This window comes from Chiloscyllium plagiosum, chromosome 33, assembly GCF_004010195.1.
Source record: "Chiloscyllium plagiosum isolate BGI_BamShark_2017 chromosome 33, ASM401019v2, whole genome shotgun sequence".
NCBI lineage: Eukaryota > Metazoa > Chordata > Chondrichthyes > Orectolobiformes > Hemiscylliidae > Chiloscyllium > Chiloscyllium plagiosum.
The window spans coordinates 12,174,808-12,200,033 of NC_057742.1; the positions used below are offsets into that span (position 1 = coordinate 12,174,808).

At 44.7% G+C, this 25,226-nt stretch overlaps 2 protein-coding genes across 9 annotated transcripts in view; one reads left to right on the forward strand and one right to left on the reverse strand.

Moving 5' to 3' along the window:
• The window catches only part of LOC122539841 (2',3'-cyclic nucleotide 3' phosphodiesterase), a 29,317-nt gene extending 20,027 nt beyond the window's left edge, over positions 1-9,290 (forward strand). For all 6 annotated transcript variants that reach the window (XM_043674947.1, XM_043674948.1, XM_043674946.1 and 3 more), the window contains 2 exons: positions 1,747-1,880; positions 8,260-9,290. In XM_043674947.1, the coding sequence (XP_043530882.1) occupies positions 1,747-1,880; positions 8,260-8,694 (569 nt within the window). In that variant the 3' untranslated portion in view covers positions 8,695-9,290. The remainder of the gene's footprint in view (positions 1-1,746; positions 1,881-8,259) is intronic.
• Positions 9,291-10,262: 972 nt separating this feature from the next.
• The window catches only part of dnajc7 (DnaJ (Hsp40) homolog, subfamily C, member 7), a 71,065-nt gene continuing 56,101 nt past the window's right edge, over positions 10,263-25,226 (reverse strand). For all 3 annotated transcript variants that reach the window (XM_043674944.1, XM_043674943.1, XM_043674945.1), the window contains 3 exons: positions 16,793-16,945; positions 15,957-16,019; positions 10,263-15,199 (listed from right to left, as the gene is read on the reverse strand). In XM_043674944.1, the coding sequence (XP_043530879.1) occupies positions 15,162-15,199; positions 15,957-16,019; positions 16,793-16,945 (254 nt within the window). In that variant the 3' untranslated portion in view covers positions 10,263-15,161. The remainder of the gene's footprint in view (positions 15,200-15,956; positions 16,020-16,792; positions 16,946-25,226) is intronic.

A 25,226-nucleotide genomic window follows, 5' to 3' on the forward strand; every position in this document is an offset into this window, starting at 1 on the left:
AGAGTCCACCGCACGACCTACAGTCTCTGCCCCAGGAGGGGCTGGTGGTGGTCAGGGGAATGGGAGGGTGGGAATAGGAGTGGGAGGGCTCTCCATATCAAAGATTGCTGTCGGTGAGGAGCTTCGAGATGGACAGGTCCTTCTTCAGCTGCTTTCCCTTCACCTTGGGCAGACTTGGGTGAGACTTTCCCAGGTCTCCATGGGTACGATGTATTTTTCTAAGGAGGGTTCGAGGTTCCTTTCCCTGTGTCCTCCTGGGGCTCACTTGCAGTGTTGAAGGATTGTAATTTTTTTATTCACTTGCTGGCTGCACCCAGCATTTATTGCTTGTCCCTAGTTGCCCCTTGAGAATGAGGGGGTAGGCTGCCTTCTTGAACCGCAGCAGTCTATTTGCTGTGGGTAGTGTCTTCCATTGTGCCAGGTATGACTCCAACCAGGAGAGCATTTCCCCTCTGACTCCCCATTGAGTCCAGTTTTGCTCGGGCTACTTGAAACCACACATGATCGGATGTGGTCATGATGTCAAGGGCTGTTACTTTCACTTCCCTTCTGGAGTCTGTGTTTGAACCAAGGCTGTAATGAGGTGAGGAGCTGAGTGGCTCTGGCAGGACCCAGACTAGCTGTCAGTCAGCGGGTAATTGCTGAGCAACTGCTGCTTGTTAGTGCTGTTGATGACATATGCCGTATTTAGACAATGAAAATCAAGCAAGTTAAACAGGCAATGCAAATCCAGCATTTCTTGCACAAGTTTGAGTAGAGTGTGCAGTTATATTCTCTATTGGTTCCCTCAGTCCCAATGTTCTCAACTGCAAAGAGCAATTTGAACTGAAACTCGATCCTATTCTTACCCACAGTGAGCACATACACACAAGTTGTATCGTTCCCAACAGGGCACTGTGTTCAGGAGCAAGCATCACATCCCCACTGTTCACCATTCTCAGTCAGGACCAGAGTTGAATTGTAGCAAGTTCCATTCCAGAAGTTAGGGTCATACAGCATGGAAACAGTCACTTTGGTCCAACTGGTCTGTGCTGACCCATTTGGTCAGCGTTTGGCCCATATCTCTGTCAACCCTTCCTATTCATATTTCCATCCAGATGCCTTTTAGATCACAAAGTCTTATGCTAACTCCCCTGCTGAGGGAGCGCTGCACGGTCAATGGTGCCATCACTTGGATGAGACATTACTCGAGGGGCCAGTCGATCTGTTAGAATGGATGTAAAAGATCCCAGGGCACTACTTCAAAGTAGGGGAGGATCCCTCGAGCTCTGGCTGATAATGATCGATGTCACAAGGCTAGAAGATTGGGTCACATTGCCGTCTGCGAGGTCTTGATGGGAAGAATGTGTCACAGTATTTCCTACATTTCAACAGGGTCAAAAGTACTGAACTGGGTGTAATGTGGGTTGAACCAGCCAGGCAATGTGAGAGGTGCTACATAAATGCAAGGTTTTCTTTTGAATGACCACTGCACCTCCACTGTAGAATAGACCAGCAGAACTTCTCAATCCGCGCAATACCTACAAAGTATGTAGTTTGGGTAATGTCCTGATCTTATCAGAACCACACCCCTTTTAAGATATGTTCCCTCCGAGAGGACCAGTGGAAAATATAACCTCTGCCTGTCCTCAAAACTGCCGGACTTGCGCTGTCTGTTTAACTTGTGTCTTTCTGTTTGTCAAACTATGGAAAGTGACATCAGATTAAAACTGAGTTGTGCAGTAAATGTAACTTTGTTCATGCCAGATGTGGAATGTCAATCCAAAGAGAAATTCGATCTCCAGGAATACTTCCAGAAGAGGCCGAGAGTACTGCACTGTACAACAAAATTCTGTAATTATGGAAAAGATCCTGGCTGTGAAGCCTACGCTGAGAGTGAGGTTAGTAGTCGGCTGGCAGATGGTCTTTCATCCCTCACGGTTGGGAAAATACTCAACCAGATGTTCAAGTGAAACTTGTCAATTTTCAACATTGGCAGGATGGCACGGTAACTCAGTGGTTAGCTCTGCTGCCTCACAGCGCCAGGGACCAAGGTTCAATTCCAGTCTCGGGCAACTGTCACTGTCTATGTGGGTTCCCTCTGTGTGCTCCAGTTTCCTCCCACAGTCCAAAGATGTGCAGATTAGTTAAATTGGCCATGCTAAATTGCCCATAGTGTTCAGGGATGTGTAGGTTAGGTGCATTAGTCATGGGTAAATGTAAGTATAGTGTAGGGGATTGGGTCTGGGATACTCTTCAGAGAGTCAATGTGGACTTGTTGGGCCTAATGGCCTGTTTTCACACTGTAGGAAATCTACTTCAGTTTCAGATTTAACTGCAGGATGAAGCCTCTCTCTGTCAGGGAGACCAATTAGTATCTCCATTACCAGACTGATTCCTGGGATGGCATAACGTGATGTATGGAGAGAGACTGGATTGGTTCAAACAAGATTCACTGGAGTTTAGAAAAATGAGGGAGGATCTGACAGGATATTATAAAATTCGAACAGAACCAGACAGATTAAATGCAGGAAAGATGTTCTTGATGAACAGGGAGTCCAGAACCAGTGGTCACAGTCGAAAGATACATTTAGAACTGGGATGGGGAGACATTTCTTCAGCCAGAGAGTAGGGAGCCTGTGGAATTCTCTACCACAGAAAGCAGTTGAGGCCAAAACATTAAGAAGGGGTTAAACCTCGTTCTAAGGATTAACAGGATCAAAGGAAATGGGGAGAAAGCAGGAGCAGGTACTGAGTGAGATGATCAATTGTAATCATATTGAATAGCCTGCACCTCCTATTTTCTATGTTTCTACTCCAAACCTGGCCGGGGAATTCCGTACAAACGTGTTAGTCATTGGCATCAATAATTTCAAGACCGATATATTTTTTCAGGCTTTTCTTTATACTTCCCAGGCTTACATTCCCAAGTCGGATTATCAACGACACTGCTGCCAATTTGAATTAAACAAAAGGCAGCATATTGTCCATTGGACTCAGGTTTCTTAACAAACACCCACAGGGCTCTGGGGAAGGAGCAGGAGGCATCGGATTAATGAAATAGCTTTACCACAGAGAGCGGGCACATCCACTATGGGCCGAATGGCCTCTATCATTTTACAATTTGCAAAATCCTGCAACAGCTGGTCTTTAGAGAAATGAAATAAGCATTGTTCGATGACTGGAAAATCGCAGCAGGTCAGGCAGCATTCGAGGAGCAGGAGAATCAACGTTTCAGGCATGAGACCTTCATCAGGAACATTCCGGATGAAGGACATATGCCTGAAACATCGATTCTCTTGCTCCTTGGATGCTGCCTGACCTGCTGTGTTTTTCTAGCACCATTCTCTCAACTCTGATCTCCAGCATCTGCAGTCCCCACTTTCTCCTCCATTGTTCAGTGACTGATTGGTTGATGGTCCACTTAATTGGCTGAACTAACCAGCAAATACGCATTGGGCGATTGTAACTGAGATGGATGGCCAGTCAGCCTTTCGTGTTTTTGTGGTGTATTGTTTGAGGGATGAATGCTAGCCAAGTCAACAGGAAAAATCCCTACTCCACAAACGATGCAGGGGGTAAATGTTTGAAATGCTGAATGGCAATTAGTTCAGCACTGCCACCAGTTGGTGAATATTGGGACTGCAAGCACTTGCTTAGACATGAGAATACATCTGCTTTTCTCCTGCATCACTTCTGTTGCATTTTCGAGGAAGTGAAAACAATAGTGAGGGAGGAAAGGAACAGATGGTTAAGTTCATGAAGAGGAGTGTGAGGCGATTTGTGTGGAGTGTAAACATCCGGGTTGGGCGGCACGGTGGCATAGTGGTTAGCACTGCTGCCTCACAGCGCCAGAGACCCCGGTTGAATTCCCGCCTCAGGCAACTGTCTGTGTGAAGTTTGCAAATTCTCCCCGTGTCTGCGTGGGTTTCCTCCGGGTGCTCCGGTTTCCTCCCATAGTCCAAAAATATGCAGGTTAGGTGAATTGGCCATGCTAAATTGCCCGTAGTGTTAGGTGAAGGGGTAAATGTAGGAGAATGGGTCTGGGTGGGTTGCTCTTCGGAGGGTCGGTGTGGACTTGTTGGGCCGAAGGGCTTGTTTCCACATTGTGAGTAATCTAATATCTGAAATTTAGAGCCATAGAGATGTACGGCACGGAAACAGACCCTTCAATCCAACTTGTTCATGCTGACCAGATATTCTAAGCTAATCTTGTCGCATTTCTCTCTAAACCCTTCCTGTTCATATACCTATTCAGATGCATTTTAAATATTGTAATTGTACCAGCCTTCACCACATCCTCTGGCAGCTCATTCCATACACACACCACCCTCTGCGTGAAAAAGATGCCCCTTAAATCCTTTTTAATTTTTTCCCCTCTCACCCTAAACCTCTGCCCTCTAGTTCTGGAATCCCCCACCCCAAGGAAAAGTCTTGTCTATTTATCCTATCCATGCCCCTCATGATTTTATAAACCTCTATAAGGTCACCCCTCAGCCACCAACACTCCAGGGAAAACAGTCCCAGCCTATTCAGCCTAACTCTCTACCTCAAATCCTCCAACCCTGGCAACATCCTCATAAATCTTTTCTGAACCCTTTTTAGTTTCAAAACATCTGTCCGATAGGAAGGAGACCGGAATTGCACGCAATATTTCAAAAGTGGACTAATCAATGTCCTGTACAGCCACAACATGACCTCCCAACTCCTGTACTCAATACTCTTACCAATAAAGGAAAGCATACTAAATGACTTCTTCACTATCCTATCCACCTGCAACTCCAATTTCAAAGAACTATGAACTTGCATGCCAAGGTCTCGATTTAACAAGACTTCTCAGGACCTTACCATTAAGTGTATATCCTGTCCTGTTTTGCCTTTCCAAAATGCAGCATTTCACATTTATCTAAATTAAACTCCATCTGCCACTCCTTGGCCCATTGGCCCACCTGATCAAGATCCTGTTGTCCTCTGGTAACCATCGCTATCCACTACATCTCCAATTTTGGTGTTACCTGTAAACCTAATAGCTCTACCTTCTATGTTCACATCCAAACCATTTATATAAATGACAAATGCAATGGACCCAGCACTGATCCTTGTGGTGCACCAATAGTCACAGGCCTCCAGTCTTAAAGGCACCTCCACCACTACTCTCTGTTTTCTATCTTCAAGTCAGTTCTATATCCAAATGGCTAGTTCTCCCTATATTCCATGTGATCTAACCTTGCTAATCAGTCTACCATGAGGAACCTTGTCGTATGCCTTACTGAAGTCCATATCGATCACGTCCACCACTCTGCCCTCATCAGTTCTCTTTGTTACTTCTTCAAGAAACTCAATCAAGCTTGTGAGACATGATTTTCCGTGCACAAAGCCATTTTGACTAATCCTAATCAGTCCTTGCCTTTCCAAATACATGTAAATCCTGTCCCTCAGAATTCCCTCCAACAACTTGCCCACCACCAATGTCAAGTACACTGGTCTATAGTTCCCTGGCTTGTCCTTACCACCCTCCTTAAACAGTGACATCAAATTAGCCAACCTCCAATCTTCCGGCACCTCACCTGTGACTATCGATGATTCAAACATCTCAGCAAGAAGCCCAGGAATCACTTCCCTGGCTTCCCACAGAATTCTAGGGCACACCTGATCAGGTCCTGGGGAGTTATCCACTTTTATGCATTTTCAGATATCCAGCACCACCACCTCTGTAATAAGGACATTTTTCATGATGTCACCATCTATTTCCCCACTTTCAATACCTTCCATGTCCTTCTCCACAGTAAACACTGATGCAAAATACTCAGATAGTATCTCTCCCATCTCCTGCGGCTCCACACATTGGCTGCCTTGCTGATCTTTGAGGGGCCCTATTCTCTCCCTAGTTACCCCTTTGTCCTTAATGTGTTTATAAAAAAAACTTTTGATTCTCCTTGACTATATTTGCCAAAGCTATCTCATTCTCCTTTTTGCCCTCTTGATTTCCTTCTTAAGTATAGTCCTACTGCCTTTATACTCATCTATGGATTCACTTGATATTTCCTGTCTGTAGCTGACATATGCTTCCTTCTTTTTCTGAACCAAAACCTCAATTTCCCTGTCATCCAGCATTCCTTACACCTACCAGCCTTTCCTTTTACCCTAAAAGCAATCTACTGTTTCTCAACTCTTGTTATCTCATTTTTGAAGGCTTCGCATTTTCCATCCGTCCCTTTACCTGTGAACATCTCCTCCCAGTCAACCTTTGCAAGTTCTTGCCTAATACTGTCAAAATTGACCTTCCTCTAATTTAGAACTTCAACTTTTAGATCCAGTCTATCCTTCTCCATCACTATTTTAAAACTAATAGAATTATGGTCGCTGGCCCCAAAGTGCTCCTCCACTAACACCTCAGTCACCTGCCCTGCCTTATTTCCCAAGAGTAGATAAAGTTTTGCACTTTCTCTAGTAGGTACATCCACATACTGAATCAGAAAATTTTCTGGTACACACTTAACAAAAATTCCTCTCCATCTAAACCCTTAACACTATGGCAGTCCCAGTCTGTATTTTGGAAAGTTAAAATCCCCTACCAGAACCACCCTATTATTCTTACAGAGAACTGAGATCTCCTTACAAATTTGTTTCTCAATTTTCCCTTTCTTATTTCTCAGTTCCACCCAACTAACTTCCCTGGATGTATTCCCAGGAATATCCTCGCATTTGTATCCTGGAACATTAAGCCACGTCTCTGTAATTGCTATGATATTACAGTTCCTAACTATGCCCTGAGTTCATCTGCCTTCCCTGTTATCTTTGTAATCACTGTATCTATTTATAGTGATACAGTACAAGATCTGGCCACTGAATTGATGTGACTGGGGACCAGTAAGTTTTATTCTTACCATTGGCAAAATAAGACAATAAAGCTTAAAAGTTCCACAATTTTGAACAAACAGCATTACAATCTCCCACTGTGAATAGTTCCGTTCTGGAGTCCATTGGATTTGTACACAAGTTAGAACATGATGTAAAATAATATAAATAAAATAGCTGTTCATAAGTACAAGAAATATTTGTATGCCAAATGTTTAAAATTGCACCCCCATACAAGATCACATTTATAATTACAAGCGTTTATAAATTTGGGACCCTGTAAACTTTACTGAACAATGTTTATATAAGTAATACAAGACCATGGCAGTGATGCATTTGCTGTTCTTGGAAGTAGCACCTGGTGATCCTTTGCGGCCACCCAAGCAAGCAGCACGTGTCTTACTTTATCACATGTGAGGGACAGCACTTGCAACAGTGCAGAACTCCCTCTGTGCAGCTGATCTGGCAGCTCAGTGGTTAGCACTGCTGCCTCACAGCACCAGGGACCCGGGTTTGATTCCACCCTTGGGTAACTGTGTGGAGTTTGCACATCCTCCCTGTGTCCCCTCCCCATGGGTTTCCTCCAGGCATTCCTGTTTCCTGCCACAGTCCAAGGACATGTAGTTTGAGTGGATTGGCCATTATAAATTGACTGTAGTGTCCAGGGATGTGTGGGCTAGGTGGGTTAACTTTGGGAAATACAGGGTTATAGGAGTTGGGTGGGATTCTCTTTGGTGGGTAAGTGTGGACTTGATGGGTCCACTGAGAAAAGATACAAGAGAATTATTTTTGCTAGTCTGTCATTTTTTAAATTACAATTGTGCCTTGTCATTTACAGATTTCCAGACTGTAGGGATTCTATTCTATATAATCATATATAGGAGTATCAGCCTTGACACTTGTGCTTTAGTCTTGCATGTGGAGGTACTGGGGTGGACAAAGTTAAAAATCACACAACATACAAGCTTTCAGAGGACTCCGAATAAACCATTTGGATTATAAGCTGGTGTTGCGTGATTTTTCACTTCAGTCTTGGAGTGGTTCTTGAAACTGAGAAGCAAGAGTGCTACCAACAGAGCCAACAACTGAAGCTTAGAACAAAAGCCAAACACTGCAGTTGCTTGAGATCTGAAATAAACACTCAAAGTGCTAGAGGAACCCAGCAATTTTGGCATTATCTGTGGACAGGGAAACAGAGTTCATTTTTCACGCCCAGTGGGTTCTGAGCAAGTCATGTGGACTTGGAATGGTAACTCTGCTCCTCTCTGCACAGATGCTGCCAGGTTTCTCCAGCCCTTTTTGTTTTCAGTACAAGTAAATCCTACTGTTTCATCGAACAGGAGAGCCATTTATTCTCCACAAAGTTGATGGTCTTGCTAATTCTAACTAATGCTACACTCTTTCTGTGTTTCCCTAATGTAGGCTGTTGAAGATAGTTATTCAAAGGCCTACACCCTGAATGTGGTGGCCCTGTTTGTCACCCCCCGAACGCTGGGAGCCCGTGTCCTCCTGAACAAACACCAGGAAGTGCTGTGGCCGAAGGGACAAGAGAGAGACGAAGGCGAGGACAGTACGGAGAAGGCTGACCTGCCCTTAGGTAGCAGGGCCCACATCACCTTGGCATGCGCTCCTGGAGTGAAGGCAGTTCAGACCGGTTTAGACCTGCTCCAAATCTTAAAGCTTATTGAGGAGGGTAAACAGCCCACATTCCAGGTGGATTTGCAGAAAGGCCAGCTCTGCTGCTACGGTGAGGGGCAGTGCATTCTCAACCTGACCAAGCCAATTGAAGTGAAAACCATCTTTTCTGGTTTTTACCCCAAAAAACCAGAGCCCTTTGCTGAATCAGCGGGGTGCTAGAGAACCAGGCAGCCAGATATGAAGCTTCAATTTGAATGAAGAGTGAAAGTTAAAATAGATCGTACTTTAGATATGATCATATTCAAACACATGGAGGTGGTACAGTTTAATCAAAGTAAATCAACCCAACAGTTTCCTACCTTTCTCTAAAATGTTTATGATTATTCATACAGGATTTTGTTTTCTTTTACTATGTCTGGCTGTAATAATAACCATTTGCCTAATGTTGAATGCCAACTCTTGTGTGTTATCTGATGAAGTCAGTTGGATTTGGTTACTGCAGCGTGTGGGTGCCACTGATGTGATTTGTACCAGGTTTGATGTTGTGCTCACACAGAGTTAGTGGCTAAGCTGTGGCGGTACTGCTGCCTATTGTTGGGGAGAGTGCACCTAAACAACTGAGGGTCCCCTTCCTAAGAATGAACCCTCAAGATTTGTTCCAGATCAATTGGGAAGCGATCAGTCCAGAATTGAAAAGGCTGGCTTCCTTTATATAGGCAGCATGTTGTTGTAACGGAGTGATTTGTGCCACCACATTGCTTTTTCTTAAAAGTTAAAACAGCACAAACGTTTCAATAAAGGAAATGGAACTGTTATGTTTCTTTGGGAATGCTTTAATTATATTCTATGATAGCTATTTAATAATTGTACAGCTGTTGTCAGGATGGTTTTAGCATAATGGTAGCATCCCTGACTCAGAGTCAGGGAGACCTGCGTTCGATCCCATCTGCTCTAGAGGTAAGTCATAATATATCCGAACAGGTTGATTAGAAAAAGTCATATGCTAATCTCAACTGCTCTGGAGGGTGTTGTAACATCTCTGAATAAGTTGTTTATAAGTCAGCATGGAATGGAACCATGGCTGTGGAAATTTTCATTCTGCCCCATTATTTACTTACCTGATATTTAATCCAAAATGTTCCCCTTGGTTTACTGCTCAATTCAGTTTTAACCATTGTCTTGAATGCTCTGCCTGATCCACCTGCGTCAATGACCTCCAACAATAGGTCCCAGTTTCACCCCAGTCAGGACCGATATCAAACCTTACGCTGTAGGTACCAATGTGATTCTCTAACCAACTGAGCGGATGAAGCCCCGAGTCCAGGCTGCTGTGGTACACTTTTATCTGCAGGTTGTAGCCTGGAGCCATGAATTGTGATGGTGAAGATTGCTGTTTTCTTTCTAGTCCCATCGGCAACCAGGAATATCTCTCTCCATTGCCTCGGAGCTGATAAGATTTACAATTGATACCCAACCTGTTTAGCTGGGTTATGAATATCTGTTCTTTTGCCATCATGCCCTGGGGTTGGACTTGAATCTGGAGTTCCTAGCTTATAAGCAGGAATACCTTTATAAGACAGGCAATTAGTTCTTTAGTTTGTCCACTGAGAAAAGATGCAAGTCTGTCTTTTTTTAAAACTATATCTGTCCCTTGTCATTTACAGATTTCACAGAAGAGCAGTATTAGCTTATGGTAGGGGTGCGTATTTTAACATTGCTTATTCCAAAGATTGCTAAACTGGATCAATTACACCTGAGCCAAAAAAGAATGATCGGATGTACTGAAATTTACTGAGCAATGCCATTTCTTATCTTTATTTAACATTCACTTTGTACATGAATACTGTACAGAGTGTACATTTTGTACAGCAGTAAAACATTGAGAAATCATACAAACAGAACAAAGTGTGTGCAGCTTAATGTACATCACAAGGTTTACCAGAGAAATACATTACACAAACTAGGAAACATATTTAAAACCCTTCATGAGTCTACCATCCACACACCTGAAGCATAAAATGGCTACTTGGAATTAGAATTAAATTTAGACAATTCTTGGGATATTCAGGAGTGATAATATTGAGGGAAAACATTAGTGGGAGGAAGTTGTGGAACTACAACACTTGAAGCTGAAATTCCCAGGACTATGTAGGTGTCACTGATTTGACCCTTGATGTTGAATCTGTTTCAACACTTAGAGCAACTTCTCCAGGCCAGTTCCCCAAAGATTTCATACAAAATATCTACAGAATAATGCATTAATGTCAATAACCTGACTTTTTTTTGCTTTTTTGGAAAAGGGAGCAATTTCCCTTTTTATTTGCTTTTTTTTATTATAACAAACAGCAGTCTGACAATCTCTATTTGGCAATTCTCAGTGTGAAAGCAGGCACAAAACTAAAAATAGTCCGTGGCAAACAGCAATTAGACTTCAGTTTGTGAGCATAATGCTTGGTATAAATGTCTCCGTTACACTCCCTCCCCCCCCCACCCACAATAATGGTTGGCCTTTGCAGTAAAACAAGAATTGCAAATGATTTTTGATCAGCCAGTGCAAATGATTTGCAAATTTGACAAACCTGCTTAATATTATGGGTGTAGATTATTTGAACAATTCTGAGGCACCTCTACTCCTTGGGTTTACCAATTCCATATGTTTTTCTTTATTTCAGATTTTCAGCACATCTTTTCAACTAAACCCAATGTTTCCTGTACACACAGCCCTCAGCTCACATGAACAGAGACATAAGAAGTTAGATTAATGACTCAAGCATATAGTATGCTGTTGTTTGGAGTATTAATTAAAAGTACCTCCCATTTCCTGAAGGTAGGTAGGGAAACAGATCAAACCTGTTGAAAGATGTTGCTCTATATTTGTGTGTAGACTCACAGCAGAATCTGAAGTTGTATCCTTTAAATTGCATTGATCTTTTAGATAGTGTTGCAATGAACTAATTATACCATCGAGGTCCTTATATGCAATTTTTATTGAATTCACTGCTGCTCCAGCTGAGAACAGCTCATACACTAACATTGCTGTCAGTTTCCCAGAAAAATGGAAGATGCAAAAAAAAAACAAACAGCCCAGAATGACTCTCATCATTCTGATGGTCCCTACTGGGAATGCACACAGGTGAACATCAGGTGGAAGATCAGGGCAGGACCCAGCTTTAACAGACACTCAGATGAAGTATTAAAATAATCTGTGGAGTTGCATCCTTGCACAGGCTTGGCTTGTTTGGGAAGGAATGCACTAAAGAAAGATATAGGAGAGTGGGGCAGAATTCTTCACATCTTAACCTTCCATTAAAATATCCTTCATGGACAGGTGGACAATATATAGCAAAGCTTCAAACAACTTTTTTTAAAGAGAGGTCAATTTTTTGCTTTAATATAAAGATTCATCACTTCAGACCAAGGAGCTTATGAATCTCACTTTCCCCTTGTCTACGTTTTTAAACTTGAAATCCGGCCAGCTCAGTGGCTAAACAGCCACAAGGTGTTGCACTGAACTGTTCTATTCCAGGGACCCAGACATTTTAAAAAAAAAAAATCGGATTTACACTTTCTCCGAAGCCATTTTCTACTGGACTGTTTCCACAAACACTCTGTGAAGAAAAATAATGGTTTCCTGATGGGGCTTAAACCTCCTTTAGTGCCTCACTAGGAAAAAACTTCAAGTGACCTTTAAGGATATTCAAAAGTAATCTGCATCTTCAACAAAGAAAGGGCTCCAAATGTTGATTAAGAAATATTAAATTTGCTCATGTATTTGCTTTTAATACTATAACAGCAGCTAATCCAGTCCAGGAATCTTCTCTGCCCATGCATCTCCACCTTTTCTCTCCCGATGTTGCTTTAACTAAGTTACTATGATGTGGGTTTATTAAGTTAAAAAAAAATAATTTGAATGCTATTGCCCCACTGCTCAAAACAAGCAGTGTAGGAAACATTTAAAAAGCTAGATTTGCATCCAAACAAATTCCAAAATAAACATGAATACAAGGACAGGCCAAGCCAACCTGCTTTTTGGGAGGTGCTGGCAAGAATATCTTCAATGTCTTAATTGCAAAAATGCAAATATTTGCTTCAGTGCCATTATAAATATTTCAAAAGCCATTTCTCAAACATCCAACTGTTTTTCAAAATATAGATGTGAGAAGCAGCCTAAATTTAAAAGTGGAACAGGTAACCTGTAGGCCCCCCTGACAGCCAAATCAAAGCTACGAACATTTTGCACAATTATGCTGGCCAATCATGAAAAGGTAGGTTTCATAGTCATGTCTAACATGCTTTGCCACAGAATGACGCAAAAAAAAAATCACAATTCTGCAGAGATCCTCATCTCTGAGTGCTTTAACAAATACAGAAAGTCCAGATGGTACATCCCCACTCTCAAATTTAACCAAATGAAACTAGCCAGTCCAATGCCAAAACAAATTGAACCATTTGTTACCTTTGAGAAGGGCAAAATTTGTAAGTAAAAGGAATATTGAAGTGGGATGGTCTTGCAGTTTATTAATGCACTATGTTTAAGTTTATAAAATGCACAAAAGACATCTCCAGAGATGCCTGCTTTTTTATGGAGTCAAACCACAAGACTGAATTTCATGGCATGCCACTAAACTTTGTTGAAATAAAAGTCAATGACAGCTAAATTTCTTTCTAAACAAAATCGATAGCTTAATCTGGGGAAGTGAGTATCCTGTGTACAACATTAAAGAAATGTGAGGTTTATTAACTTGATGCTTCCTGAACACGAGTTACTGGATGATGGGGAGACTCTATGTACAGCCATTCCTTCCATTTCTCCATTCTGTAGTCCCAATGATCAGGAATTTAACACAAAGAGCTCATGTTTTTGTGTGTCATTCTATAGTGGTGAATATTTATGGTGTTTATTTAAAATGAAAAAGGGCTAAGTTTAAATATGACTCCCAGACAGGCAAACTCCACTTTCCCCGTTGGCATTACTTCAGTTGTTTAAAACAGTCAACTGTGCAATATGTATGGAGGCAAAGCGTTTACACTGAAGCAGTTTTCCTTCCTTCCTATTTCCACATCTCCAAATTACACTTCCTGACCAGAAAATGCCTCAATGAACTGCATAAAAACAGAAAAGATACAATGGGCCTATAAACAGAATCATACAATTTTAAATGTATTATCCTCTTTTAATCCAATCTCATTAAACCCGTTTGCCTCAGATACATGCCTAAAGCTTTGGCCAATTTGTAAGCAGCAATTAGAAACTGCAGAGTTGGTGGCAACATGCTTGCCTCTCCCCTCAAAAAGCCGACCTACTGGCTATGTTACAGTCTGTTTGACAACATACTCCTCTAGTACTGGGGACCGTTTACTAGGTAAGGTGCGCAGTTAGCTGGATGCTGGCTTGCAACGCAGAATGATGCCAACCAGCACTGACTTGAGGTTACCATAAAGAACTCTCCTTAACCTCTCCCCTCATGAGAGGTGTGGTTCACCTTTCTCAAATAACAGAGCAGCTCTCTGGTTTGGTAAGACAGTGGCAACTTTATTTTTACTTGTTTACCAAACTGTGTTCTTGGCTCAAAAGGCTTTGTGGATGTCATCAAACTCCTACCTCCACGACAGAAACAGGTTAGCATTAGGTACAACTCACCCATGCCGCCAATGGTGTGAGCACGATGGGAAATTCCCAAGCATTCCCGATGGGAGCACATGGAAGATCTTGGCGATGAATCACATCAATGTAATTAATTTTGGGCAAACTAACACGATGTTTGTGGGTTGCCATAACTAGCATTCTGCTACACTGAGGGATTTCATGTTTCCTTTCATGGTAATTTTACTTTTGTACTTGTAGCTCACTACGTGTAGACATCCACTAAGCACATGCAGGTAGAATAGTTAGGTCATAAATACAAATTATTTCCTTGAAGTGGAAACGGAGCACTGCAAGGCTTTTAGAACTGGAGATGTTTTATTCTGATGATCTTTATGAAATGCAATTATATTAGTTCAGAGAATTCCTAAACTGCTGAGTTTAAATCAGTGGCAAGGTTCTTGCAAGTCCAAAGCGAAGCTGTAACAAAACTTGCCTTTAACCACATGGCATTTTGTTTCTCTCTTTTCCCTGTCCCTGTCAGCAGCGTGTTTGAGCTAGCACCTGTAACCATCAGTAGCAAATGTTCCTTTCACTGGCAAGGTTGATAACTGGAAAGGATACAATGGACTATGTGGAGAGGCTGATGAAGTGAGCCACTCCACCAGTCATTTAAAAGTTGGTAATTCTGCTGAACAGAAGCACAGAAAAAATCCACTGCTTTAAATACAAGCTCGGTTTTCGTTTGAATAAAAAGTGGACTTTCCTGCATTGCGAAGAAATACCCTCATCTACATAAAAGCTCAACTGCCTCTATTTACACAACTGAAGACCGTTAGCGTGAGGGACTGCATACTTCAAAATGAGGTAATCCTTTTTATTTTTAATTAATATGATTATAAAAACAAAGCATTAAGGTCAACTTCACATTCTGTGATGACGGCTTCTTTTTCAACAAAAACATAGAATTACATGAATACAAGAGGTATTCAACTGAAACATGGAAGTTTCTCCTCTAAATAGATTAAACACAGGGAAACAGGGGTATTTATTTTATTTTTGCTTGAATTACACCCAGTGACATTGAACAAAAGGTTGCGCATTAGCCAAATTGGAAGAAAAAATTCCCAGGACCAGAAGCTGAAAAGAGAAAAGAAGATCTATTAACATCTGCATCCAGTCTTAAAACAACAACAAACGTCCTCTGAACAGCAACTTCCATTTGGTCACAGGTGGGTCAACACAGTTGAAGGGAATTTTCCCTCAATAAGAAAGCCCTTTCATATACAAGTTAGGTTGCAAAGAGCTGCAATTGATAGCATGTCAGATCTTTATTTAAACAACTTATAACTGGCATATGTTTAATGTATTATTGGAAGGTTCCTCAAGTATAATTGGACACTGGACCTTGATACATTATTCTAATATTATTTGCTGGCCAGGGTCAGCAACTCAGGGACTAATACTATAGAAGGCTCACTTATCCACCCTTCAGCTAAGACTCTAAACTCAAGACCTGGCCATCTCTATTGGGAAGGCGATTGGGTCAGTACACTGGAAGAATAAATGCTCACTTTCAATTGCTTAAAAAATACTGTCTGTAATCTTACTCCGAAAATGTTGACTTGGTAAGTTGTGGTTATATGGGGAACTCATTTTAAAGTTTTGCTGGGAGACTAACCACTGTCAAGCTGTTTATTCTTGCTGGACATGATTAATTGAGTCCCAATTCTTAATACTACAGAGGAGCATTTTCTGGTTTCACAGCAATGGAGGCCTTGTATCTGCTCACTCAGGAACTAGTCGAGATCTCACAATACAATTTTCTTTTTTAAAGTTAAAAGCACACGATTACACATCTTGTGTTTATCAAACGCTCCAAAAACCTAAAACCCACCTTCAAAACTGAAGCCACCCGGGCTACCGAAAAATGCCTTGAAAATATTATTAGCATCGAAATCTGTAACAAAAGAAAAATAACAATTAACAAAGTAATTAAAACATCAATTTGTAGGAAAAGCAAACTACACTTATTTTGCAAGTTTTCACTTTGACTGATTCTGACCCGAAATAGAGTCAGACTCATACAGCACAGGAACAGAGCCTTCGCTCCAACCAGTCCATGCTGATCAAAATCCCAAACTAAATTAGTACCATCTGCCTGTGCTTGGCCCATATACTTATCTAAACGTCTTTTAAATGTTGTAACTATCCACATCCCCCACTCCCTCTGGAAGTTTATTCCACACACGAACCACTTGTAAAAAAAACTGCCTCTTGTATCTTTTTTAAATCTTCCTCCTGATTTCTGATTTAAGCACATAGGGCACTTAAGGCAGCCCACATATGAGCACAAGAGCTTCAGGAACCAAATCTGCCTATTATACCACAGTTGAAAATAAAACAGAATGCTTTACTGTAATCATGGGCTCTGCACAGGGTGAGCCAGCCTGAGGGGCAACTGGGTGAATGCAAGAAGCTATTTCTTGTGACCCTGACAGTCTTGATTTAGCTGCAGCTGAGTACTGCAAACAGCCACTCAAATGAGCCCTTGTGGTAAAGATCTCGGACAGATCCTTCATGCCCCAAGTCATCAGCTTACAATAGAAGTAGAATCTTGAATAGAAGTAGAAATTTGCAGATTGAAAACCCGAGTAGGATACGACATTCAAAGCTGTAGAAAAATGTTGCTGGCTAAAGCACTGAATGTGAGGCAGTTTTATCAGCACTTACCACCAGAGTTCATGCCATCATCGTCCAAATCTTGACCACTGTCATAACGTGCTTTCTTTTTTGGATCCGAGAGGATACTAAAAGCTTCTCCAACTTCTTTAAATTTCTTTTCTTCTTCCTTCTGTACCTCTGGACTGGCACTACTATGTCGATCTGTGCAGAAAGGTCAAGTGATCAGTTAGCAGCCAAGTGTGTTTCTTGTTGCAATTGTACTTCCAAATTTTCAAATGCACAACCTTTATTTAGGCACAGGGGTCACTGGACAGTTAGGTATATAATCAGTTATAATTCATGGAAGTACACAGAGGATCTCTAATTTATGACCTTCTGATTTATGAGCATGATCCCATTCAGTAGTTTAATTTTAAACACCTGACATACTTCCTGCCCTTATGAACAAACTACTTCACAGTGTCCTGCATTGTGTTTTGACTTGCATACGAATTGGCTTGCAAACTAACTCCGAAATTGAACCTACTTGCAACCTGGGGACTGCCTGTACACAGGGTATTTAAGAAGGTACGGCTGGACGCTGCCTAAACACAGGGTATTTATGAAGGTACGGCCGGGGACTGCCTGTACACAGGGTATTTATGAAGGTAGGGCCGGGACTGCCTGTACACAGGGTATTTATGCAGGCACGGCCGGGGACTGCCTGTACACAGGGTATTTATGCAGGCACGTCCGGGGACTGCATGTACACGGTATTTATGCAGGCACGGCCGGGGACTGCCTGTACACAGGGTATTTATGCAGGCACGGCCGGGGACTGCCTGTATACAGGGTATTTATGCAGGCACGTCCGGGGACTGCCTGTATATAGGGTATTTATGCAGGCACGGCCGGGGACTGCCTGTACACAGGGTATTTATGAAGGCACGGCCGGGGACTGCCTATACACAGGGTATTTATGAAGGCACGGCCGGGGACTGCCTGTGCACAGGGTATTTATGAAGGCACAGCCTGGGACTGCCTGAACATAGGGTATTTATGCACGCACGGCGGGGACTGCCTGTACACAGAGTATTTATGAAGGCACGGCCGGGGACTGCTTGTACGCAGGGTATTTATGCAGGTACGGCCAGGGACTGACTGTACACAGGGTATTTATGAAGGAGCGGCTGGCAACTGCCTGTACACAGGATATTTATGAAGGCACGGCCGGGGATTGCCAGTACACAGGATATTTGTGAAGGCACATCTGGGGATGGCGTGTATACAGGGTATTTATGAAGGCACGGCTGGGGACGGCGTGTATACAGGGTATTTATGAAGGCACGGCTGGGGACTGCTCGTATATTTATGAATGCATGGCTGGGGACTGCCTGTACACAGGGTATTTATGAATGCACGTCTGGGGACGGCCTGAATACTGGGTACTTATGAAGGCACAGCTGGGGACTGCCTGTAGACAGGCTATTTATGAAGATACACAGGGTATTTATGAAGGCATGTCTGGTGACTGCCTGCACATAGGGTATTTATGAAGGCATGTCTGGGGACTGCCTGTACATAGGGTATTTATGAAGGTGCGGCTGGGGACTGCCTGTACCCAGGGTATTTATGAAGGAGTGGATGGGGACTGCGTGTACACAGGGTATTGATGAATGCAAGGCTGGGGACTGTCTGTACAAAGGGTATTTGTGAAGGTACGGCCAGGGACTGCCTGTACAAAGGGTATTTATGAAGGCACGGCTGGGGACGGCCTGAATCCAGTGTATTAATGAAGGTACAGTTGGGGACTGCCTGTATATTTATGAAGGCACGGCTGAGGACTGCCTGTACACAGCGTATATATGAAGGCACAGCCGGGGACTGCCTGTATACAGTGTATGAAAGCATGGCTGGGGACTGCCTGTATATTTTTGAAGGCACGGCTGGGGACTGCCTGTACACAGGGTACTTATGAAGGTACAACCGGGGCCTACCTGTACACAGGGTATTTATGAAGGCACAGCTGGGGGCAGTCTGTATATTTATGAAGGCACGGCTGGGGAATGTCTGTATACAGGATATTTATGAAGGTACGGCCGGGGACTGCCTGTACACAGGGTATTTATGAAGGTACAGCCGGGGACTGCCTGTACACAGGGTATTTATAAAGGCACGGCTAGGGTCTGCTGGTACACAGGGAATTTATGAAGTAGCGGCTGGGGACTGCCTGTATACAGTGTATTTATGAAAGCATGGCTGGGGACTGCCTGTATATTTATGAAGGCACGGCTGGGGACTGCCTGTATACCTATGAAGGCACGGCTGGGGACTGCCTGTACACAGTGTATTTATGAAGGCACAGCCGGGGACTGCCTGTACACAGGGTATTTATGAAGGAGCGGCTGGGGACTGTCTATATACAGGGTATTTATGAAGGAGCGGCTGGGGACTGCATGTACACAGGGTATTTATGAAGGCACAGCCGGGGACTGCCTGTACACAGGGTATTTATGAGGGAGCGGCTGGGGACTGCCTATACACAGGGTATTTATGAAGGCACGGCTGGGGACTGCCTGTATATTTATGAAAGCATGGCTGGGGACTGCCTTTACACAGGGTATTTATAAATGCATGGCTGGGGACTGCCTGTACACAGGGTATTTATGAAGGTACGGCTGGGGTCTGCCTGTACACAGGGTACTTATGAAGGTACAGCCGGGGCCTGCCTATACACAGGGTATTCATGAATGCACAGCTGGGGGCAGTCTGTACATTTATGAAAGCACAGCTGGGGATTGTCTGTATACAGGATATTTATGAAGGTACGGCCGGGGACTGCCTGTATATTTATAAAGGTACAGCTGTGGACTGCCTGTACACAGGGTATTTATGAAGGTACAGCCGGGGACTGCCTGTACACAGGGTATTTATGAAGGAGCGGCTGGGGACTGCCTATATACAGTGTATTTATGAAAGCATGGCTGGGGACTGCCGGTATATTTATGAAGGCACGGCCGCGGACTGCCTGTATACTTATGAAGGCACGGCTGGGGACTGCATGTACACAGCGTATTTATGAAGGCACAGCCGGGGACTGCCTGTATACAGGGTATTTACGAAGGAGCGGCTGGGGACTGCCTGTACACAGGGTATTTATGAAGGAGTGGCTGGGGACTGCCTATATACAGTGTATTTATGAAAGCATGGCTGGGGACTGCCGTTATATTTATGAAGGCACGGCCGCGGACTGCCTGTATACTTATGAAGGCACGGCTGGGGACTGCCTGTACACAGCGTATTTATGAAGGCACAGCTGGGGACTGCCTGTACATAGGGTATTTACGAAGGAGTGGCTGGGGACTGCCGAAACATAGGGTATTTATGAAGGAGCGGCTGGGGACTGCCTGTATATTTATGAAGGCACGGCTGGGGACTGCCTGTATACAGTGTATTTATGAAGGTACGGCTGGGGTCTGCCTGTATATTTATGAAGGCATGGCCGGGGACAGCCTGTACACAGGGTATTTATGAAGGCACAGCCAGAGACAGCCAGTACACAGGGTATTTATGAAGGCACAGCTGGTGGCAGTCTGTACATTTATGAAGGCACGGCTTAGGATTGTCTGTATACAGGATATTTATGAAGGTAGTGCCGGGGACTGCCTGTATATTTATAAAGGTACAGCTGTGGACTGCCTGCATATGTGTGGAGGCACTGCTGGGGACTGCCTGTATACTTATGAAGGCACGTCTGGGGACGGCGTGTATACAGGGTATTTATGAAGGCACATCTGGGGACAGCGTGTATACAGGGTATTTATGAAGGCATGGCCGCGGACTGCGTGTATATTTATGAAGGCACGGCTGGGGACTGCCTGTACACAGGGTATTTATGCAGGCACGGCCAGGGACAGCCTGTACACAGGGTATTTGTGAAGGCACTCCTGGGGACGGCGTGTATACAGGGTATTTATGAAGGCACAGCTGGGGACTGTCTGTATACTTATGAAGGCACGGCTGGGGAATGCTTGTACACATGGTATTTATAAAGGCACGGCCAGGGGTATTTATGAAGGCATGGCCGCGGACTGCGTGTATATTTATGAAGGCACGGCTGGGGACTGCCTGTACACAGGGTATTTATGCAGGCACGGTCAGGGACAGCCTGTACACAGGGTATTTGTGAAGGCACTCCTGGGGACGGCGTGTATACAGGGTATTTATGAAGGCACAGCTGGGGACTGTCTGTATACTTATGAAGGCACGGCTGGGGAATGCTTGTACACAGAGTATTTATGAAGGAGCGGCCGGGGACTGCCTGTAGACAGGGTATTTATGAATGCACGGCTGAGGACTGCCTGTACACATGGTATTTATAAACGCACGGCCAGGGTCTGCTGCTACACAGTGTACTTATAAAGGAACGTCTGGGGACTGCCTGTACACAGGTATTTATGAAGGAGTGGCTGGGGACTGCTGTACACAGGGTATTTATGAAGGAGTGGCTGGGGACTGCCTATGCAAAGGGTATTTATGAAGGAGTGGCTGGGGACTGCCTATACAAAGGGTATTTATGAAGGAGCGGCTGGGGACTGCCTATACACAGGGTATTTATGAAGGCACAGCTGGGGGCAGTCTGTACATTTATGAAGGCACGGCTGGGTATTGTCTGTATACAGGATATTTATGAAGGTACAGCTGGGGACTAGCCTGTACACAGGGTATTTATGAAGGTACAGACGGGGACTGCCTAAACACAGGGTATTTAGGAAGGCACGGTCAGGGTCAGCTGGTTCACAGGGTATTTATGAAGTAGCAGCTGGGGACTGCCTATATACAGTGTATTTATGAAGGCACGGCTGCGGACTGCCTGTATACTTATGAAGGCACGGCTGGGGACTGCCTGTACACAGCGTACTTATGAAGGCACAGCCGGGGACTGCCTGTACACAGGGTATTTACGAAGGAGCAGCTGGGGACTGCCGAAACATAGGGTATTTATGAAGGAGCGGCTGGGGACTGCCTGTATATTTATGAAGGCACGGCTGGGGACTGCCTGTACACAGGGTATTTATGAAGGCACAGCCGGGAACTGCCTGTGTACAGTGTATTTATGAAAGCATGTCTGGGGACTGCCTGTACACAGGGAATTTATAAATGCATGGCTGGGGACTGCCTGTACACAGGGTATTTAAGAAGGTACGGCTGGACGCTGCCTAAACACAGGGTATTTATGAAGGTACGGCCGGGGACTGCCTGTACACAGGGTATTTATGAAGGTACGGCTGGGGTCTGCTTGTATACAGGGTATTTATGAAGGTAGGGCCGGGACTGCCTGTCTTTATGAAGGCATGGCTGGGGTCTGCCTGTACACAGGGTACGTATGAAGGTACATTCGGGGACTACATGTACACGGTATTTATCAACATACAGCTGGGGAAAGACTATATACAGGGTATTTATCAAAGTACAGCTGGGGACTGCATGTAAACAGGGTATTTATGAATGTATAGCCGGGGAGTGCCTGTATACAGGGTATTTATGAAGGTACGGCTGGAGATTGCCTGTATATTTATGAAGGCATGGATTGGGACTGCCTGTATATTTACCAAGGCATGGCTGGGAACTCCTGTACACAGGGTATTTATGAAGACACGGCTGGGGACTGCCTGTATACAGGGTATTTATGAAGGCACGTCTGGGGACTGCTTCTACACAGGGTATTTATGAAGGTACAGCCAGGGACTGCCTATATGCAGTGCATCTGTGAAGGCATGGCTGGGGACTGCCTGTATATTTATGAAGGCACGGCCAGGGACTGCCTGTACACAGGGTATTTATGAAGGGACATCTGGGGACTGCATGTACAGAGGGTATTTATGAAGACACAGCCAGGGATAGCCTGTATACAGGGTATTTATGAAGGTACGGTCGGGGACTGCCTGTACACAGGGTGTTTATGAAGGGACATCTGGGGGCTACCTGTACACATGGTATTTAAGAATGGATGGCCAGAGACAGCCTGTACACAGGGTATTTATGAAGGCATGTCTGGGGACGGCCTGTACACAGGGTATTTATGCAGGCACGGCCGGGGACTGCTTGTACGCAGGGTATTTATGCAGGCACGTCCGGGGACTGCCTGTACACAGGGTATTTATGAAGGCACAGCCAGGGACTGCATGTACACGGTATTTATGCAGGCACGGCCGGGGACTGCCTGTACACAGGGTATTTATGAAGGCACGGCCGGGGACTGCATGTACACGGTATTTATGCAGGCACGGCCGGGGATTGCCTGTACACAGGGTATTTATGCAGGCACGTCCGGGGACTGCCTGTACACAGGGTATTTATGCAGGCACGTCCGGGGACTGCCTGTATACAGGGTATTTATGCAGGCACGGCGGGGGACTGCCTGTACACAGGGTATTTATGAAGGCACGGCCGGGGACTGCCTGTACACAGGGTATTTATGAAGGCACAGCCTGGGACTGCCTGAACATAGGGTATTTATGCACGCACGGCGGGGACTGCCTGTACACAGGGTATTTATGAAGGCACGGCCGGGGACTGCTTGTACGCAGGGTATTTATGAAGGCTTGTCTGGGAACGGGCTGTATACTGGGTATTTATGAAGGCAGGGTCAGGGACAGCCTGTACACAGTGTATTTGTGAAGGCGCGGCCGAGAACTGCCTGTACACACGGTATTTATGCAGGTACGGCCAGGGACTGACTGTACACAGGGTATTTATGAAGGAGCGGCTGGCAACTGCCTGTACACAGGATATTTATGAAGGCACGGCCGGGGATTGCCAGTACACAGGATATTTGTGAAGGCACGTCTGGGGATGGCGTGTATACAGGGTATTTATGAAGGCACGGCTGGGGACTGCTCGAATATATATGAATGCATGGCTGGGGACTGCCTGTACACAGGGCATTTATGAATGCACGTCTGGGGACGGCCTGAATACTGGGTACTTATGAAGGCACAGCTGGGGACTGCCAGTAGACAGGCTATTTATGAAGATATGGCCGGGGACTGCCTGTACACAGGGTATTTACATAGGCACGGCCGGAGACAGCCAGTACACAGGGTATTTATGAAGGCATGTCTGGTGACTGCCTGCACATAGGGTATTTATGAAGGCATGTCTGGGGACTGCCTGTACATAGGGTATTAATGAAGGCATGTCTGGGGACGGCCTGAACACAGGGTATTTATGAAGGCATGTCTGGGGACTGCCTGTACATAGGGTATTAATGAAGGCATGTCTGGGGACGGCCTGAACACAGGGTATTTATGAAGGCATGTCTGGGGACTGCTTGTACATAGGGTATTTACGAAGGAGCGGATGGGGAACTGCCTGTACCCAGGGTATTTATGAAGGAGCGGCTGGGTACTGCGTGTACACAGGCAATTTATGAATAAACGGCTGGGGACTGCCTGTACACAGGGTATTTATGAAGGCACGGCTGGGGACAGCCTGAAGACAGGGTATTAATTAAGGTACAGCCGGGGACTGCCTGTATATTTATGAAGGCACGGCTGGGGACTGCCCGTACACATATTTATGAAGGCACAGCCGGGGACCGCCTGTATACAGTGTATTCATGAAAGCATGGCTGGGGGGTCTGCCTGTATATTTATGAAGGCATGGCTGGGGACTGCCTGTACACAGGGTATTAATGAAGGTACAGCCGGGGACTGCCTGTATATTTATGAAGGCACGGCTGCAGACTGCCTGTATACATATATTTATGAAGGCACAGCCGGGGACTGTGTGTATACAGTGTATTTATGAAAGCACGGCTGGGGACTGCCTATATATTTATGAAGGCACGGCTGAGGACTGCCTGTACACCGCGTATTTATGAAGGCACAGCCGGGGACTGCCTGTACACAGGGTATTTATGAATGCATAGCTGGGGGCAGTCTGTACATTTATGAAGGCACAGCTGGGGATTGTCTGTATACAGGATATTTATGAAGGTACGGCTGGGGACTGCCTGTATATTTATGAAGGCACGGCTGGGGACTGCGTGTACACAGGGTACTTATGAATGCACAGCTGGGGGCAGTCTGTACATTTATGAAGGCACAGCTGGGGATTGTCTGTATACAGGATATTTATGAAGGTACGGCCGGGGACTGCCTGTATATTTATAAAGGTACAGCTGTGGACTGCCTGTACACAGGGTATTTATGAAGGTACAGCCGGGGACTGCCTGTACACAGGGTATTTATGAAGGAGCGGCTGGGGACTGCCTATATACAGTGTATTTATGAAAGCATGGCTGGGGACTGCCGGTATATTTATGAAGGCACGGCTGCGGACTGCCTGTACACTTATGAAGGCACAGCCGGGGACTGCCTGTACACAGGGTATTTACGAAGGAGTGGCTGGGGACTGCCGAAACATAGGGTATTTATGAAGGAGCGGCTGGGGACTGCCTATATACAGTGTATTTATGAAAGCATGGCTGGGGACTGCC